We start from the raw sequence: 19,468 nt of genomic DNA, 5'->3' as shown, positions 1-19,468 counted from the left end.
CCTTTTATCTGTTAGTGCAGTCCTGTCACAGTGGGTGCTGCACACGCTTGGTGTTGTATTTGTAAGCCTAAGTAAATGTTCCAGTTGTGGTTTTTGGAAAAGGCGCTCCTCTTCGGTATGTCAGAAAAATAGATGTAGGTGATGGGATAGCTGCTGTTAACAGGCCATGTAAACTAACAAATACGTCTGTGTTCTTTTGTAGGTGTGTTGATCTTGATTTTATGTACTGAAAGCTGATCTTTCCTCCTCCAAGATGGCATTTGTTTCAGCACAAGGGCCTACGGTGGTGGACCAAACCACCTTGATGAAAAAGTACCTTCAGTTTGTGGCTGCTCTTACAGATGTCAATACACGTAAGAGACTTTTTTCCATATTGAAAATTGCAGGTCTTCAGTGGTTTGTTTCACAAGTTTTGCAGACTTGTTCGGGTAGTTGATAAATGAGACAGTGAAGGCTGTGGAATTCACTTTGAAGTTTGAGTTGTGATTTTCGAAGAAGCAAAATGATGACAAACACTTGCTTGAGCCAAAGTGAGTGAGCTGTCTGTGTGTGTGTGCAGTTGTGTGGTGATTGTTTGAGAGAGCTGTGTGCTTTATAATTGGGCAGTGATAGCTAAACTGATAAGATCTGATTGCTTCTTTGATCAATGAGCCTGGTGTTTTCCTTCATGACCTAGTTTGCACTCACTTTTTTTTGCTTGAATTTTCATTTTCAGCTGATGAAACCAAATTGAAAATGATGCAAGAAGTCAGTGAGAATTTTGAGGTAAATAAAAAGATAACAACCCCTAGCAACAAAACCCCAACAAAAACTCCCTAACTTTCTGTAATGGTAGTAGAATTGAATTTCTGATCTTACGCAGTTAAAATATTCATAGTAGTATCCTGTGACTTATGATTTATTTGGTTACAAGTCATTGATTTTAGGTTTGTATTTAGGAATTAACCAGGTCGTTGAAGAATTACATTTGGACTTAGAGAGCTTTCATTGCTCTCTAATGAATCTTTATTCATTAAGCATTCAAATAAAAGTGAAGAAAGATACTTTTAATCTATTTTTTGAATGCTATGAAATGTCTCTATGTAAAGCTTTCTTTTATTTGGTTCAAATGTGTATTGTACACTTGGGAAACAGAGGCACTTCTCATTCCTCTGTGAATTCCATGGTGTGGAAGTGAGAGAGGAGCTGTCAGATGCAGAATCTGACATCAGGAGTGGAGATGTCTCCAGTCACATCTTCTGCATGGTGATGGAGCATCATTTTAGAGGAGCAGCAGAGAAAATGTGAAACACAAGTTAACCCAGCCTTGTATTAGCAGAAATTATACTTTAGCCTTGTATTAGCAGAAATTATACTTTAGTTGAATACTTAGTTGTTATATGCCTGTTCTGAAGTTATAGAAAACTAAAAATCATTCTTGTCTAATCATTATCTGCTTAAGCTGTTTCTGAAACAGTTTAAGTGACTTAAAAGAATAGTTTTAACTGCTTAGTCTGGTGATCTGTTTAGAATCTGAAGACTTAGTTGATTCTCTTTGCTCTTCAGTAGGGAAGAACTTGTTCAGTATTTGTTTTGATCATGTTCTCTTGGAACTCACTTGGTTCTTTAATGTGTCAGCAGATACTTAGTCACTGAATCTATTCAAGATTCACTGAAAATGTTTAATAGTAGCTTTGAATGTAACTGAATATAAACTGTGTGATGTCTATTTTATAAGTCCCCATTTTTTTGTTCTTAATTAGAATGTGACATCGTCCCCTCAATATTCTACATTCCTGGAACACATCATCCCTCGGTTCCTCACCTTTCTACAGGATGGGGAAGTTCAATTTCTGCAGGAGAAGCCAGCACAGGTAAACTATGTGAAGCATCTCCTGCCTTTTTGCTGTGAAGTCCTTGATTAACCTAATGAACTCATTTAAGGCTTGTTAAAAATAGATCTATCCTTTGGAGTGGAACTGGAAAAGTCCTGTTTCTAAATAAGTTACTTATAAATATACTTATATACTCTGCTAATCTGGGCTTCTGTGAAAAAGGAGGAAAAGTAGGTGCAACAGAATTGGCTTTCTTACTGAAATATTACACATTGTTACAAATTACTGCCTTTACTGAAGGTTAGGAATGAAAGGGAAAAGTTGAATCTTTGTCATTGAATACTTAAAATTGCATTCCTTAAAAGAAGTTTGATTTTTCAACTGTACATTTGTTAATTTTGCCTCACTCACATAGGTGGGTACTAGGAAGGGTTATGTCTTTGTAGGCAAGCCTATGTCTACATGAAATAGAATGACTTGTTTTCTATTTCAACATACAGAATTAAGCTGAAAAAGATGCTGCAACCAATTGCTGGGTTTTGTAGGCTTTTCAAAAAGTTCTATCATATAATTATTTTTCCTTTTTTTTTTTTTTTTTTAACAGCAACTCCGGAAGCTTGTGCTTGAAATAATTCACAGAATACCAACAAATGAACACCTTCGTCTTCATACCAAAAATATCCTGTCTGTGATGTTCAGATTTCTAGAGGTATTTTTTACTTCCTCTTAAAACTGTTTGAAATTTTCGGAAATATTTTCCTCTACTTCCTTCATCTCCAAAATTTGCTGGGGGTAGGATTTTCAATAGCTGTGCTGCCAGAGCAGGAATGGGAGGACCTTCTATTTAAGCTTCACCCATGCCCTCTATTGTCACCTACCGGTTTTCTGCATGTTCTCTTCTGCCCTTTAGAAACTTGAGTCTTACAAATACAGGGCGCTGTTCTCATGCTGGGCAAGATTTTCTTGGGAGCTTATTCTTGGGAGTTTGTCTTCTGTCTTGGAATTCACAACACTGTCATTTAAAGCTCATGTGGGGATCTCTGAGGGGCAATGGGGACAGATCTGATGGTACAGAGGGGTTGAAATGTCTGGGTTTTATGGCCCAGGGGTGGATTTAATTTCAGCTGTATATTGATATATTGTTATATTTCAGCCATATATTAATTTCAGCCATACTCTGGGACTGCAGGGTATCCAAGGAAAGGCATCTTGCTCATGCAAATCTGTATTAATGGGGCACTTTAGATTGTTGAGAGGAGTATAATTTTACAGGATTTTGAAGTACCCACTGAGTAGTTGAAGAATTCAGCAGTGGGCTCACTAAAAAGTTTTTTTTTTTTTTCCAGACAGAGAATGAAGAAAATGTACTGATTTGTTTAAGAATAATTATTGAATTGCACAAACAGTTCCGACCAGCAATCACTCAAGAAGTGAGTCATAACTCTTATTACATAGTATAAAACTTGCTGCCATGCTCTTCAGAATTGCTATTTTGTTCAAGTGGATTGATTGGTTTGTTTTGCTGTTGTCCTTTTATGTTGCCTGACCTGTTGTGGCAACCATATGTTTAGTTTTTTTTTTTTCCTTTTTTAAATCTTAAAGTAATTTTTTAAAGAGGATTGCATAATGCTGACACTCCTGGGGAAAAATACCCAAACTGTTAAAGCTTAGTTATACTTGGTGTAAGTGTTTATGGACAATATGATTAGTCTTAGGAATAAAATTCCCACACAAAAGAAGAGAATAGATGCCTTTTTAGTTTATAAAGGAAAATCCCGAAAAAGGAATTTACTCTTGATTGACTTCCCCCTGCCTCCCTTCTTCTCTCCTGTGACTCATCAAGGGGAATTTGGAAGTTTGCATTGTTATTCCCTTGCCTTTCACCTTGATTTTCTCTTGGGAAGACTTAGTTGTTTCATAGTAATTATACCTAACAATACTGTATTGGAACTATGTAATGATGATAGGTAGATCAGATTCTTTCCAAGTGAAATTTGAATTAATACTGACAGTACAGAAGGAGGTAGGAGAACATTTTCAGATTATTTTCAGTTATCATGAAAAATATACTGTACGGGTGAGTAGAGATTTTATGTATTTGTGCTGTTAATACAGAGATTCTAAAATTGTGGTTTTTAAATTATTTTTTTAAAAATTCTTTATAGTAACTTACTTCTTCCTTCCTAGATTCATCATTTTTTGGACTTTGTGAAGCAGATTTACAAGGAACTTCCAAAAGTAGTGGTAAGCTTTATATTTCTTAAATTGCCTTTGCTATAGTCAGAAAACTAGTTTTTATTTCTTAATTTTATCTCTAAAAGATAGCAACAGAAAATAATAATTTCTTTTATTCTTCTTAATTATTACTGACATAAAAGAATTTTTTTGCATCTAGTGATACAAAGTAAATATAGTTTTAGTGAATCTGTCAAAACTATGTCTAAAAATGGAGACATTTAGATTTTGGTTTGGAAAACCTGTTTCTGGCACACTGTTCCTGGTAGGAGAAAACTGAGGTGAGCTGAAGTTGTGGAGCAGAGTGAGGTTGGCTGCAGTTTTCTCCATGTAGCCAAATGTGTCTGTTTTTGTGGGAAGGGTGAGGTCATGGAGGGAGGCTGGGTGTGATCCTCCCTGCCTGATACAGAGTAATTCTTGGGGTGTTTTCTTCAGCCCAAGAACTGCTTTGGCTGGGGGGACTTCTCTGCTTCTCCCTCCAGTGGGAAAGGTTGCAGGGTGTGTGTCTGGCCCAGGCAGATGCTGCAGAGAGGAGAAAACTGCTCCAGGGGAGAATTATCTGGAGGAATTCTGAGGAGATGGATGGCCTTTCCACTATTACGGGCATGATGGTGTTTTTCTTCTGCTCTTTGCTTGTAGAATCGGTATTTTGAGAACCCTCAGGTGATTCCAGAGAACACTGTTCCCACTCCTGAGATGGTTGGCATGATTACAACCATTGTGGTGAAAGTGAACCCTGAGCGAGAGGACAGCGAGACGAGGACAGTGAGTGTCTGCCTGCTCTTCACTGGGGAACTGTCTAGAGCACAGGACCACAGATATAAGGCCAGGCAAACGTAACAGACTTCCTTTTGGCTTGCTTTTCTTATCAAAGCTTTTCTGTAGAAGCTGATTGAAACTTCCCAGATATTTTCTATGCTGCTGTAATTACAGGATTTTTATTTAATGTAATACCCAATGCTTTTCTGTTAAATGTTATTATTGTTAAATGTAGTGCTACTAAAATGGGCAGTTTCTGTAAAACTGTGTTTTACATACTCTTTTGAATTAATAATTAGACTGTTTATAAAGCATGTATTCTTTCTTTCAGCATTCAATAATTCCCAGAGGATCTTTATCACTAAAGGTCTTGGCTGAGCTACCTATTATTGTTGTTCTCATGTATCAGGTTAGTACACTTCAGTATTTTGCATGTAAATACTTCATCATTACTGAATCGTTTGTGTAACTTCTGTTGGCTAACATTAGTAAAAATGAATGTGATATACTTCTGAAATTAAAATATCATCTAAAAATAAGCTGGTGAGATGTAATAATTTTTTTCTGATTATCTCAGTAGCCAGTAATTTGACCACAAGTGTGACTTGTGAATTTCTCTAATAATACTTTTTTTTTTTAAGCTCTACAAACTGAACATTCATAATGTAGTAGCCGAATTTGTGCCCTTGATTATGAACACAATTATAATACAAGTTTCTGCTCAAGCAAGGTAAGAGCATTTAACAGTGTTTTGATGATATTTGAGATAAACTACTTAAACTTGTCATTCAATATCGCTCAAAATATTTTTGTCTTCTATCTTGTGATTTTTGATTCTAGTCTTACTGCTTTTAATCTCAAAAGTAACAATGATTATTTGAGTAAAAATTACCAAGGTTCTGTAGGTGAAGTTACTGGTATTTATGTCATTGGTAAAGTCCATAGTTGTGCAGTAGGTCCCAATTTATTATTTGATAATGAGTTTTTTTAAGAGAGAGTTTCTGACAAAAATCCACATTGTCACAGACAGCGATGAAGACCCTGGGAGTGTGGACACTTGTTGTTGTTTAATCTTTTATAGCATCAATGATAGATTTGTGCTCTTCCAAGCTTACCTGAAGGCCTGTGATGTTGCAGGGATAGGCGCTGCTTTCCCTGCCTCAGAGAGGGATGTTTCTGAAGAGCAGCAAGTGGTTCTGGTCAGGGCAGTGGGAGCATGATCTCTGCCTTTCCCTGTCTGCCTGGATGACCTGATTGAGGGGTTGAAGCTTGAGAGAGACAGACAAGTCTGTGGGGTATATAATATATCCAATATTGCTTGGAGGAAAATTTCCCCCAGTTAGGGCAACTGAGCCAAACCTGTGCTGTTTTGTGTTGGATTGGCTTTCTGTAGAAAGGTGCTGCTGGGAATTTGAATGGCAGAGGGCTTGTTGAAAATGGGCTCTTCCAGAGAGATTGTATTCTTTTAAGAAGCAAGAACTTCACTACAAGATGATGTAGTTTGAAACTTCACTGAATTTTCTGAGCGAAGCTACTAAAGGGGTGGAACAAAATCGTAACCACTGTTTAATTCAATTTCAGACAACATAAACTTTACAACAAGGAGTTGTATGCTGATTTTATCGCTGCTCAGATTAAAACATTGTCTTTCTTGGCTTACATCATTAGAATTTACCAGGTAGGATGAATTTTTATTACTTTGGTACTTGATGCATCAGATTTCTAGTTGCTTTATGGCAGACAAGTGACCTGCATGACTGCAGTGCATCAGAGGTTGGAGACGGGAGCATTTGTGTAGACTATTTGAAGGTGGAGCTGTTTTCCTTTCAAAAGTATTCTTATGTAAATACAAAGTAAAAATAGGCCATTCCCCCTTCCTGGGAATTCATGGAATGACTATTATATTTTAGTTTTGGAATTAGATTTTGGAAGAAAAACTAGTGAATTTTAATGGAGTATTATTTTGTAAATGTAACACAAACCTTAAGAGTAGAATGCTGTAATAGTTGTACTCACGTTATTCTTTTTTTTTTCTTGCAGGAATTAGTGGCTAAATATTCTCAGCAAATGGTAAAAGGAATGCTGCAGCTGCTCTCCAATTGCCCAGCTGAAACAGCACACCTCAGGAAGGAACTCCTGATTGCTGCTAAGCACATCCTGACAACAGACCTCAGGAGCCGTATGTAGCACTTTTTATAAATGTACCTGTAAACTGGAAAGATTTCTGCTATTTCTGTCAATTTAAGAGGCATATTGCTTATTTGTATTAGACTATCACAAGATGCCAGGCCAAATAGAATTGTTGTATGCAGGGGTGTCCAATTTGACATTTCCAGTAACTCATTAGTTATATACAAAATGATTTTCAAAGTTATAAATAACCTGAGTTTTTTTCTTTGCAAATATAATTTGCTTTGACTGGGTACTGCAGTGTTACTCAAGGGGCAAGTGTCAGTGAAGTAGACAGTCACAAAAGATTGTAAATGGCACTGCCTTTTATAAGCTTCAGGAATTTGGGGATAAAATCACTTTCTAACTTTAGGTTTAAATACCTAAGTTAAGTGGTTTAGTGCTCAACTATCTTATTTTGATTGTTTCCTTTGTCAGTTGTTGTGTACGGCTTTTTCATTACCCTGTTTTTTTTAAATTCTAGAATTTATTCCATGCATGGACAAGCTGTTTGATGAATCTATACTGATTGGTTCTGGATACACTGCCCGGGAGACACTGAGGTATGAGAAAGTTTAGAGTAACTATCTGTGTGCCTGCCAGGGCTGCTTGCTTTGAAAATGATTAATATTTACAGCAGCTTCTGTATAGGGTCCTAAATCTTTGCTTCAGATAACTAATTTTACTAGGTAGTTTTATTGGCAGAGCTTCTGCTGCTGTAATGGGGGCTTTTGTTTAACGCTTTGATGGCACAGTATGGTAATGTGAGCATAGGACAAAATAAGAAAAATGGGTGAATGAAGATGATTTCAGTTTTTTGAATTATGGAGGACAATTCAAAACAGAGAAACCAACTCAGTGTCTGCCCAATATTTCATGAAACACCCTAAATCTTATGTCCAGGTAACATCTGAATGAGATTCACTTATTTTGTGTAATAAATACACTCTTCTGTCAATTAATGCTTCAAAACTTACTTGTTTGCAGTTGAAAAATTAAGTGGAGAGAATACCTAGCTTTCTGTGTCTTCAATAGTCTAAATTTTAGGTGAGCTTGCTGACGAAATTGGTATCTGAACTAGGAGAATTACTTCATTTTGTTTAAGTGTCAAGTGTACCTTATTGACAGCATGTGTTAGATTTAGAAGTATTTGCTCTGCTAGATTCTTTGCCTGGCATTTGAAATGAAATTATTTTAAAAATTTATCATTTTTCTTAACTGCTTTTGAAATCATTAATCATTTATGATTAATTATGAAACAGATTACCAGAACTGCTGAAAATGGGGCTAACATGCATGTTAAGTGCATGCAGATGAAAGTATGTGGTGGGGTGTTCTGCAGTGAAGGAATAAAGATCAGAAAGGCAATACCAGAGTTGTGGGATAGATTGGTGTCTTTGGTTAGATTGCACAGGTTAAAATTCCTTTGTGTAGCCAGAAAAGCCTTGTGAACTCTGGATTTGCATATGAAAATAGAAAACTTACATTGAGAAATTTGGGAGTATCTCCAGACAGTAATTATTTGTTTAATTAACAACATTTTTAGTTGTGCTCAGTGTATTTTCCTCATCCCTTCTTTTGGCTGTAGACCCCTTGCATACAGCACCCTGGCAGACCTGGTGCATCACGTCCGGCAGCATTTGCCTCTCAATGACCTCTCCTTGGCTGTCCAGCTGTTTGCCAAGAACATTGATGATGAATCCTTGCCAAGCAGTATCCAGACCATGTCTTGCAAGCTTCTGCTAAATTTGGTAGACTGTATCCGGTCTAAAAGTGAACAGGAAAATGGAAATGGTAGAGACATCCTTATGAGAATGCTGGAGGTATTGATTTGCTTAAAGCATTCAATAATTGCTTGGATGTCTTGTTTAGCAGTATGTTGTCAATCACATTTTGCTTTCTCCTTTCTTCAAAAATGAGAATATGTAGGAACAGCCTGTGTACTGTATTTCACTTCAGTGCTTTAGAGAGGGGCTCTTTAAAATGCTCTGCAGCTGGAATAATACCTCAAGTGTAGTGGAGATTCTTTGTCAACTCAGCTTCATTCAGTTGCTAGTTTCAAAGCAGGAAATTGAATACTTGTTCTGAGTAGCTTGGATTCTTTTAAATATTCTTTTATTCTAAGTATTAGTTATAATAATTTTCTCCTTGCATAAGAGTATGCAAGAATTGTATTTTTTAATGCCTTCTGGTTATGGGTGTGCTTTTGGGTGTGGGGTTTTTTTTACGCCCTGAAAGAGGATCTTGGCACAGGTCCTTGGCATGGCACAGTACAGTCTGTACAATTGGAAATATCTGTTCTTTGAAGACCTAATGATCCTTTTAAGGATCTGTATATGGAAGGTTTTTTTGTATTTTTGAAAATCAAGGATGCATTTGTTGTTTGAAGAAGACAAATTAGTTTATTGATACACTTGTAAACATTTGCTGTCATTTGAATGACTTCAAAAATAGCTGTAAGTTTTATTGGTCTCAGTATGCTGGTTTGAAATATTAGTGCTATTAAATTTAGGATGATTTTTGAAGAAGAAATTTACTTTCTTTTTCTTTTCCCCCATTCCTTGCTCTTTGATTTGTCTCTCCTCCTTTGCCTTAGGTGTTTGTTCTGAAATTCCACACCATAGCACGCTACCAGCTGTCTGTCATTTTTAAGAAGTGCAAGCCCCAGTCCGAGCTCGGGGCAGCTGAAGCTGCGTTACCTGGAGTGCCCACAGCAGCAAATGCAGCCCCTGTTCCTGTCCCATCTCCTGCCCCAGCCACTCCTGTGGCCCCTGCACCAGTACCTGTGTTTGAAAAACAAGGGGAGAAGGAGAAAGAAGATAAGCAGACATTTCAGGTCACGGATTGCCGGAGCTTAGTGAAAACTTTGGTCTGTGGGGTCAAGACGATCACGTGGGGCATCACCTCATGCAAAGCTCCTGGTGGTAAAGCTGCATATTTAATTGCATTTATTTCTCATAATTCTACAGAAAAAAGCCTCTCTAGAATGAAAGCCATTAGTATTTTTAATACTCAACTCTCTTATTCTTTTTTCAGAAGCACAATTCATTCCTAATAAGCAGTTGCAACCTAAGGAGACTCAAATCTATATAAAACTGGTAAAATATGCAATGCAAGCATTAGACATTTATCAGGTATGTAACTTGCCCACATGGCACTTCTACTTATACAGGTACTCTATGTTAGGTTTTTTAATAAGGATTTATTTGTCAGCTAAAACACAGATTACATGTAGTATATTTTTACTAAGTCTTAATTGGGACCACAACTATTGAGAAATGCTCAATATGAAGAATTAATTTCAAATGTGAATTTCAACATACTTAAGATTAGCAAACAACAGATTTTTTTCTCAACAGCTGTTTTTGTCTGTTCATGCAGGCAGGTCAGACTGGAAATAATTGTCTTTTATGCAATGAATTAAATCCTTCCTTGAAAGAAAAAAGCTTAGCTAACAATTGAAGTATTCACATGTCTTGTTTATCTTCTGTATTTGCACAAAGTACTAATGAAATGTAAATGTTTTTGATTTGGTATAAAATAATTTACAAATACACCAATATCTCCTACTGTTTTTCTCCATTTCTAACTTCCTAGTTTTAAAATCTGTTCTGAAAACACTCAATTTTGGTATTTTTGTCATGGTTGGCTAGTTGTGCCCAACATCTAGTGGTGTGGGGCTCGCATGTAAAATCCATAAAATCTCAGTTACTTTCAAAAGCTATTTTAAGAATAATGGGAAATAAGCTACTCAAATTCTGTAACCACTGTCTGTGTGTTCTCAATTGCTGTAGGTACAAATAGCAGGAAATGGACAGACATATGTTCGAGTAGCAAACTGTCAGACAGTCAGGATGAAAGAGGAAAAGGAAGTTCTGGAGCATTTTGCTGGTGTGTTCACAATGATGAACCCTTTAACTTTTAAAGAAATCTTTCAAACTACTGTTCCGTACATGGTGGAGAGGATCTCTAAGAACTATGCTCTTCAGGTATGTTATTGTTTACTTTTTAAATTATTAATGGACATCAAGTAGGAAAGAGCTTATGCCTTGAGGTACATATGGCTGATGTGGAATTATAAATAATATTGAAATTAGCACGTGAGATTTGAAGCAGTGTACTTAAAGAGTAGTCTATGAAAATAATTTCAAGATGGATTTTTCAAAATACCTTACCAGACTTAGTGATGCAGTACAAACATGAACACTTCAGTTTAGAAGATATGAACTTCATTCTTGAGAAGTACTGAACATTATGGACTTGTTGTTTTGCTCAGGTTGTTGTGCTGATGTTCTGTTGTTTTACAGAATGCAAATACTATTAAATATCCATTTAAAATTTAACCTAAGACTTCAACATTAAGATGCATACATGGTTGTTTTCCACTGAGGACAAACCGAATCACTTGGGTAGCAGTGGAGATGGGGAAAGAAATTTGTCTTAAGTTGTTTTTTGTTTGTTTTAGGGTTTTTTTTTTTTTTTTTAATGGATAGTGCATTTATCCTTTTGTTCTTTTTATTACACAGTAATAAGTTCTTTGTGGTTTCCTTTTACAGATTGTTGCCAATTCTTTCTTGGCAAACCCTACTACCTCTGCTCTCTTTGCAACCATTTTGGTGGAGTATCTTCTGGATCGTCTGCCAGAAATGGGCTCTAATGTGGAACTGTCCAATCTGTATCTCAAGCTGTTCAAGTTAGTCTTTGGCTCAGTTTCACTATTTGCAGCTGAAAATGAACAAATGCTGAAGGTAAAGGTCATTTGTCATTAAAAATGAGTCTGCTTTAAAAACAACACTCTTAAGAGTTTTGCACAGTCTGACATTTGAGTCATTTAATGTTTGAAGCACTATTTGTGACACATCTCCATTTCTTTCCAAATTCCAGTACATTGTCCTGTTTATAAGAGATGGTTTCTGTCAATGTTTTCTTTATATTTGAAACTATGAAGTGATGTACTAATTCTGAGTATAAATGGCTGGTAAATGACTGTGGTCTGTGATTGCCATAAGCCCATGTAACTTCATGGTCAGGACATGCATAAATTCTTGCATATTTTCTCCCTTTGTTTCTGTATTAACTTAAGAGTTGTACTTGGATTGAAATCACTTTTTTGTGTGTTGGTAAATCTTGTTCTCATGTCATATTCAGTGACATATACCTCTTGAGTTAGATTTTTCTATGCTCTTGGGAAGTCTGAGCTTAAGGAATGCTATTTTTTCTACTGACAACATGTTGTGTATTCCAAAGATCTATTTATGTTGATTAGATCATCTTATTATTCAGTGAATCTAGAAATGCTGAGCTTGTAGCAAGCTTTCCTCATAAAAGCAGCAGCTGCCTGTATCTAGAAAAGGCAGTAGGAATTTAATGGAACACTGATTATTCTCTCATAATTTCTCTTAGTTTTTCTCCTTGTACTTTGTACCAAACAAAGTTTCTGATACAGCTAACTGTGTGGAACAGAGAGGGGATTACAATTTCCCAGAATGTTTGAAAACTAACAGTAATATGAAGCAATATTCACGTAATCTTGCTCTAATTCTTGCAGTTTGTCATCACAATCAAGGTCATTTGGATTTTATAAGATGGAGATGAAGTTTAAAGAGTGTAATTTACTACCTTCACAGTTTTGTGCTTCTGTTACTTTTTTTCTGTTTCCATAGGATGGATGGTAGGGGCCTTGGGCAGACAATTTAATTGAATGATGAAGGCTGTTTGCAGCATTTGCATAGCAATGCAGAAAGCTTTTTAGATGCTAATATATCCAGACACGTTACTGTTTATCTCTGGCCTGTGAGAATATTGGTATTTATCAACTATTTTAAATGAATCTTGCAAGGCGTTCATGTCCTCTGCTCTAGAGAGGCCACCAGTTCCATAGCCTTTTTTACCTGAGAGAGTTGGCTTTCAAAATGAAATTTTAGCATTCACAAAACTTAAGAACTAGTGATGAAACTAGATCAGGGGTAAATTAATATTGTTAAGTGTCCTCTCTTGTCATTCTGACACCTCTGATTTCTGCTCCACGTTCCCAGGTACTTGAGAGGAAATATTTTTTCATTGTGTCAGATTTGCAGAATCTCATGCTAAACTCTTGTACAGTACGATGATGATAAAATTGATATTTTATTAATCTTCAAGCTTTATTTTCTTTATAGCCACATTTGCACAAGATTGTGAACAGCTCTATGGAACTTGCACAGACTGCCAAAGAGCCCTATAACTATTTCCTGCTGCTCAGAGCACTGTTCAGATCTATTGGAGGAGGCAGTCATGATCTGTTATACCAAGAATTCTTGCCGCTGTTACCAAACTTACTGCAAGGTAGAACAAAACCTTCTTTCCCTGTCCCAGCTTCTGATTTTTTTAATGTGAATAGCAGTAATGAAGTTATGTTATGTAGTTAAAAACCCCTCAAGTAGCTTCTGATTTTGAGTTTAGCGATCGATTTAAATACCTTGAATGTGCTTATTTTCATTTACTATCAGCTGCTTCAGGCTCCATAGTTTTGGCTGCTTCACAATTTCTGCTGCTTGTTTTTCTTCTTTTCATTGTGAGGCTCTTGGGGTTTTCTTGTTTGTTTCTTTTGCTTGTTTGGTTTTTTTTTTTGCAATGGGTGACTTTGTTAGCATAAAGCATTTGAGGGATGAGTGAGTAGGTGAAGCAACCTTACCTGGCCATCACTGGTTTTGTGGGGAGAACACAGCAATGAAGCTCTGGCTGTTGCGCAGTTGAGGACATGTGTGTGCACCTGCAAGGGCATGGTAAATAGAAATTCAATTAGTGCCAGACTGCAAAAAGAAATGGAAATAACCATCAGTTTGATTAATTGAGCATTTATGCTTGCAAGAACTGTGTTCCAGAAATACGAGGGTGAGCAAGGAAATGTGGAGAGCTACTTAAACCTAAGGACAAGTTAACCAGAACTATTCCAGGACTGTAGACTGGTTCAGATCTACAGCTGTAGGGACTGTTTTTATTGTATTTAGCAAATATATATGTTATCAGTAAATGGTGTAAAATTCATGTCAGTAGATTTATGGAATATGTGAAATCTTTATGGGGAGAAAAAATCACTTGGGGAATGTGCTTAGTCTGTATGGGGCAATTAATGTACTTGAACTCACTGAATGTTTCTTTTCAGGACTCAAAATATTTTAAAAACAGATGTTCTGTTGGGATTTTGTTTTTTTTTATTGTTACAAGGCTGAGGTTTGAGTCAAATTATCTTTTTTATCGCTGTATTCAAATGCTGCCTTATTGAGTCTAATATTGAACTTCAAAATATGCATAGATGCTTTTTCTTCTATATATGTGTACATAAAAAAGCATTCACTGCATGACATCCTTAGGTGTAAGTTAGAATAATGAATGGTATTCATATTTTGTACATCCATTATTTACTGAGCTGTAAGCTCTACAGTGTTTAAAAACGTCAGGTTCTTCTGAATTTAGGAAATAGCAATTTTTAATAGTAAGCTGTGGACTGTCTTTTTTCTGTGAGTGTATAACTTATCTCTAATTTTCAGGACTTAATATGCTCCAAAGTGGCCTTCACAAGCAGCACATGAAAGACTTGTTTGTAGAGCTGTGCCTCACTGTGCCCGTTCGCCTGAGCTCGCTGCTGCCGTATCTGCCAATGCTGATGGACCCGCTGGTGTCAGCTCTCAATGGATCCCAGACCCTGGTTAGCCAGGGCTTGAGAACTCTGGAATTGTGTGTGGATAACTTGCAGCCAGACTTTCTGTATGACCACATTCAGCCAGTTCGAGCTGAGCTCATGCAGGTAAATGTGTTGTTTCCTCTTAGACCACAAGAGGTCATTGATTTGCTGAATATTATTAGAATTTTGTGTGAAGCTTTGGTTGCAAAAACTTGAAAAATCTAGCATGAATTACCAGTCTGATATGAGTGTAGGTGGATAGTTGGTGTTGTGCTATTAAGCTGAAAATTCTGAAAATTTAGAAGTGAATGAATTATTTCTCTTACATACTTTTTAAAATGGCTGTATTCTATTTACTTTATTTGCTTTTATGTTTCAAAACTTGCTCTGAGCTTAATTCAGTTCAGCCTTAATTGGCCTGCTTTTTTAATGAACAATGTTGTTTAATATTCATCATAAACATGAAACTACTATTCCAGGATAGCAAAGATTTTGTAGCTGATGACAGTAGTCAAATCTAAAACTGCATTTAAGACAACGTTACAAAGCACTTGGGCTGTTGTGAGCTGAGACTGCTTATATTCAACCTTGATAAGGAACTTATGCAAGGTCAGTTACCCACATAAAAGAACAGAGTGTTTTCCTTGAGGTTTTTTTTTTTACATTACAACTTGAAAAATGTTGAAGAATGACTTTCTTTTTTTACATTACAATGTGAGCAATGTTGCAGTAAGCCTGGTGTGCCTGTGTGCCTTTTAACCCCCAGGCTTTGTGGCGAACCCTGCGCAATCCTGCTGACAGCATCTCCCACGTGGCTTATCGTGTGCTTGGGAAATTTGGTGGCAGTAACAGGAAGATGTTGAAGGAATCACAGAAACTACAGTATGTGGTCACAGAAATCCAAGGACCCAGTATTACAATTGAATTTTCAGACTGTAAAGCATCCATTCAGCTTCCAATGGAAAAGGTAAAGGTTTAAGTTACTTTCAATGCTGAGAAGCCAACTTTAAAAATATCTGTCTGGAAGTTCTTTTTTGATTTCTTCTATAAGCTGTGTAAGATTTCACTCCCAAAATAATAGATTTAGGCATGCTGTACTGCACTTATGAAGTGATAGGACAGGGAGCAAATACTGGCCCAAATAAATGTCTTCACAGGATAGGTAAGGTTGGAACTTCTGGTATATTGCTTAGGTTAGGAGCAGGAATTTCATGTAACAGACCCTGTTTGCTTTTTGAAATGTACCAAAAATTTACTGTAGAAATTCTTCAGTGGTGATTATTCTCATGACTCCAGTGATTTGGTTTTGTTTGTTGTCTCTAGAAGCACTTTGTACTCTACTGGCTTTCATCTGCCAGTCACAGTGTATCACGAGTGCTTCATTCTCACTAATTACAGCAGTCTAATCTCTGAGAGTGAAGCTGGATTCTGAGATAATTTGGTCTGTAGAGTTTTAATACTTACCTTTTCAATTAGACTTTCATAAGTAGATATAATCTGAGTGTAGTAAGCAATTTTCTTCACAGGCAGCTGGCTCTCTGGCTCCATCCAGCCAACAGGCTTAAAAATAGTTTGGAAAAATGATTCTTAAAATGCAGATTTACTGATTTCTCCACTGTACTGAAGCTGATGAATTGAATACGTATAAATACTGTAGTTGCTGACATTTACCTGTTCTGCTAGGTTTAGTTCAAACTAAGTTTTCCAAAGGATTTTAGCATCTAATATTGATATGGAACAATCTTCAGCTGCTTGATGTTGACCAAGAAAGTGTTATCTGCTGAACACTTTGTATCTGCGAGGAGGAAATGTCAAAGTACAAAGTAAAAAAAAGTGGAATAAATTGAAAACAAAAAATCCTTGTTTTCTTTTAGTGCCCTGGCAGACTTTTGTGGTCTGTCCAAAACTAATTTTTCTTTTCATTGAAATGCTGTGATAAAAACTTGGGATGACAACTAGTTAAGTAAGTAGAAATACCAAGGGAGCAAAAAGCCCAGGGAAATGCCCACTTTTTAGCAGGGGCTTTTTCTGCATAAACTTATTAAGTGTGGATGATTAGATTTTACTTGCAATTGACAATTTTTTTTTTTTTCATGCATTCCAGAACAATTTTTACGTGGTTTTTTTTTTTTTTTTTTTTTTTTTTTTAAACTTAATGGCCATCTCATTTACCTTCCTTTCTTTTGTGGGAGAAGGATAGAAATTAGACAGTTGCGCTTTTATGTGTTTTTATCTCTTTATATATATACACACAAAATAGAAGTTCCGAAAGAGATGTACTTCCCTTTTTAATCATCTTCATATCTTAAAAGATTGTTTTGAGTTATTCTCAAATGTATTAAATCTTGCAAAGGAAGACTACTATTTCCATTAAATAACTGGTATTTAGAAGTTGCTTACAGGGACATTTCATCATGCATGGAAAGGTACAATTTATATGTGGGTATAAATGCATTGTATACATACAGTGTAAAGGGATTAGGCACAGCAATTATTGCTGAAGGGAAGGCAAGGAAAATTTATTTCTGGGGAAGGAAAGAGACACAGCGAATGTTTACCTCACTCATAACTTGAAATGCTGTCTGACCAGGGAGGTAAATGTATCTGCCATGAAGCTTAGCACATTCAAAAGCACAGAAAATACCATGGTGTTTTCAATCCATGCTCCCAAGCTCTCTCTGCATGTCTTCACTTGAGCACTCCAAACTGTGCATACTTTAAAAGTGACTTTTAATATATATTAATGATACCATTCCCTTGATTAATGAGGGTATGGTAAATGCCAAGAGCAAGGAGTGTCTGGGCTCTCTCTTGTTCCATTCTAGGCCATCGAGACAGCCCTGGACTGTCTGAAGAGTGCCAACACGGAGCCCTATTACCGCAGGCAGGCCTGGGAGGTCATCAAGTGCTTCCTGGTGGCCATGATGAGCCTGGAAGATAACAAACATGCATTATACCAGCTTCTTGCACATCCCAAGTATGACAATTCTTTAAACGTAAATGTGTATGTAAAATTTATGGTGTCTTTGGAGCAACCTAGTTTAGAGACAATGTTTAGTCTGTGCAGTTCATGGGGTTTTTGCCTGCTGGTGAAAGGGAATTTTGTTAGCATGTTTTTTTAATGCCAGTGACATGTTAATGTTTCATAGTTTAATTTTCTTCCCCTAATTACAGACCAGGGTATAATCTGTTACGTATGATCAATATGATTAATTTTATTTTCATGTATATAAATAATTGGAATATTCTGGTGCTTAATTGTATTTTAAAAATTAATTTAGATTGTGACATTTTGTATGTACATCTAAGCTTTTACTAAAGTGAAACAGAAAATTCAATTTCATTTAGTTACTAAGCTATAGCATAGTCACACACAACCTCTGTTTATCTTAAAAGATGTGGGAGCCTTTTATTGAAGCTTTTCTTACATGTTTTGCAATTCTAGTCATTGCTATTTCACAAGTTTATTGCTTTTAGACAACTTTAACATCTTTGCCCAAAAAGTGTGGGCTGACTTTGACTCTTGCAATGTAGTAAGTGTAGCTAAAGAACATCGTAGCTTTCACAGTCTGGGGTTGTTAGACTTGACATAAATATAGCTTTGCAATGAATAAGTTTTGTTGGGCAGTGATTTAATAAATAATGCTTCAATCGTTCAAGATTAAAATCAAATGTCATTTTTAAAAAGGGAAGAATGTCAGAATATTGAAAATGACATTCTGTAATTGAGTTGCAGTGCAATGCCTGTATACCTATTATTGTATATACGTGGCTTCTTCTGAACCACTGGCTTTAAATGCTCCTGATGAAATTGAGCCATCCATCATGCTGGAGACCAGTGGCTGACAAAATTAATATGGGCTGAGTGAACTGGTCTAGCTCTATCAAAATGAGGGGAAAACAGGAGGTGGAGAAGGTGTTAGATATCGAGAGCCAACTTCCAATGAAGCACCTGGCAGGGGCTGTGATGAGGCTGGGGGTGTTGCAGTTCGGGGTTGTGCTGAGCAGGGCGTTGTGTTCCAGCTTCACAGAGAAGTCCATCCCCAGTGTGATCATCTCCCACCGCTACAAGGCCCAGGACACGCCGGCTCGGAAGACGTTTGAGCAGGCGCTGACCGGGGCCTTCATGTCGGCCGTCATCAAGGACCTGCGGCCCAGCGCGCTGCCCTTCGTGGCCAGCCTCATCCGCCACTACACCATGGTGGCCGTGGCCCAGCAGTGCGGTGAGTCAGGGGCCTTGGAGAGCCCTGCTGTACCTCATCCCTGGAGGGGACAATGCAGACAGGCAGAAAGCCCTCTAGGTTATGGTCGGAAAAGCCTCTCTCCCATGGCCTTTGCAGCCACATGATAATATCTTTTAAGTTCTGTTGTGTTATGGGTTAGTTGATATCACCCCTGTTCAGCCCCTGTTCACCATGTATGCACCCTTTCCAGAACACTCTCCCCTTCCTTAATTTGCCTAATTTTGCCATGGTACTCCACCCCTGTTACCCTGTTGGTTCACCTCGGTTCCTATTTACCCCTTTGCAGCACTTCCCTTTATCCCTGTTTGACCCTCAGATCTGCCCCTTTTTGTCCCTGCCCTCGACCCAATCCTGGTTCGAGGCTGTCCTCATCCCTGATCCCATTCAAAGCTGTTCTTGTCCCTGACATCCGTGGACCCCTTTGCTCTTCCTGTTTATGTCCCTGAATAAACAGTCTTTGGATACTCAAAGGAGATCCCTTTGCCATATTGGCAGTGCCATTACAGTCGTGCACTCTGTGCTCAGACATGGAGTTGCTCTCTAGGCCCATGTTACTGTGCCCATGCTGTAACAGTGCAGAGAGC

The 19,468-nt window shown here is 37.3% G+C and overlaps 1 protein-coding gene across 2 annotated transcripts in view; it reads left to right on the top strand.

The window, feature by feature from the left end:
* TRRAP (transformation/transcription domain associated protein) overlaps nucleotides 1-19,468 on the top strand; it is a 76,625-nt gene that overhangs the window by 1,447 nt on the left and 55,710 nt on the right. Inside the window, exons 2-23 of one of the 2 annotated variants that reach the window (XM_083872754.1) lie at nucleotides 203-353; nucleotides 716-765; nucleotides 1,743-1,853; nucleotides 2,419-2,523; nucleotides 3,161-3,244; nucleotides 4,002-4,058; nucleotides 4,689-4,814; nucleotides 5,140-5,217; nucleotides 5,450-5,538; nucleotides 6,390-6,486; nucleotides 6,849-6,987; nucleotides 7,462-7,540; nucleotides 8,566-8,800; nucleotides 9,574-9,901; nucleotides 10,014-10,111; nucleotides 10,772-10,966; nucleotides 11,534-11,725; nucleotides 13,136-13,301; nucleotides 14,507-14,763; nucleotides 15,407-15,607; nucleotides 17,466-17,617; nucleotides 18,664-18,863. In XM_083872754.1, coding sequence (XP_083728880.1) covers nucleotides 254-353; nucleotides 716-765; nucleotides 1,743-1,853; nucleotides 2,419-2,523; nucleotides 3,161-3,244; nucleotides 4,002-4,058; nucleotides 4,689-4,814; nucleotides 5,140-5,217; nucleotides 5,450-5,538; nucleotides 6,390-6,486; nucleotides 6,849-6,987; nucleotides 7,462-7,540; nucleotides 8,566-8,800; nucleotides 9,574-9,901; nucleotides 10,014-10,111; nucleotides 10,772-10,966; nucleotides 11,534-11,725; nucleotides 13,136-13,301; nucleotides 14,507-14,763; nucleotides 15,407-15,607; nucleotides 17,466-17,617; nucleotides 18,664-18,863 — 3,139 coding nt within the window. In that variant the 5' untranslated portion in view covers nucleotides 203-253. Of the gene's footprint in view, nucleotides 1-202; nucleotides 354-715; nucleotides 766-1,742; nucleotides 1,854-2,418; nucleotides 2,524-3,160; nucleotides 3,245-4,001; nucleotides 4,059-4,688; nucleotides 4,815-5,139; nucleotides 5,218-5,449; nucleotides 5,539-6,389; nucleotides 6,487-6,848; nucleotides 6,988-7,461; nucleotides 7,541-8,565; nucleotides 8,801-9,573; nucleotides 9,902-10,013; nucleotides 10,112-10,771; nucleotides 10,967-11,533; nucleotides 11,726-13,135; nucleotides 13,302-14,506; nucleotides 14,764-15,406; nucleotides 15,608-17,465; nucleotides 17,645-18,663; nucleotides 18,864-19,468 lie in introns of both variants that reach the window. The other variant, XM_083872753.1, reaches the window with a different exon arrangement.

The sequence above is a fragment of the Zosterops lateralis genome, assembly GCF_965231275.1.
Source record: "Zosterops lateralis genome assembly, chromosome: 15".
In the NCBI taxonomy this organism is placed as follows: domain Eukaryota; kingdom Metazoa; phylum Chordata; class Aves; order Passeriformes; family Zosteropidae; genus Zosterops; species Zosterops lateralis.
This window is presented reverse-complemented; position numbering and strand designations above follow the sequence as displayed.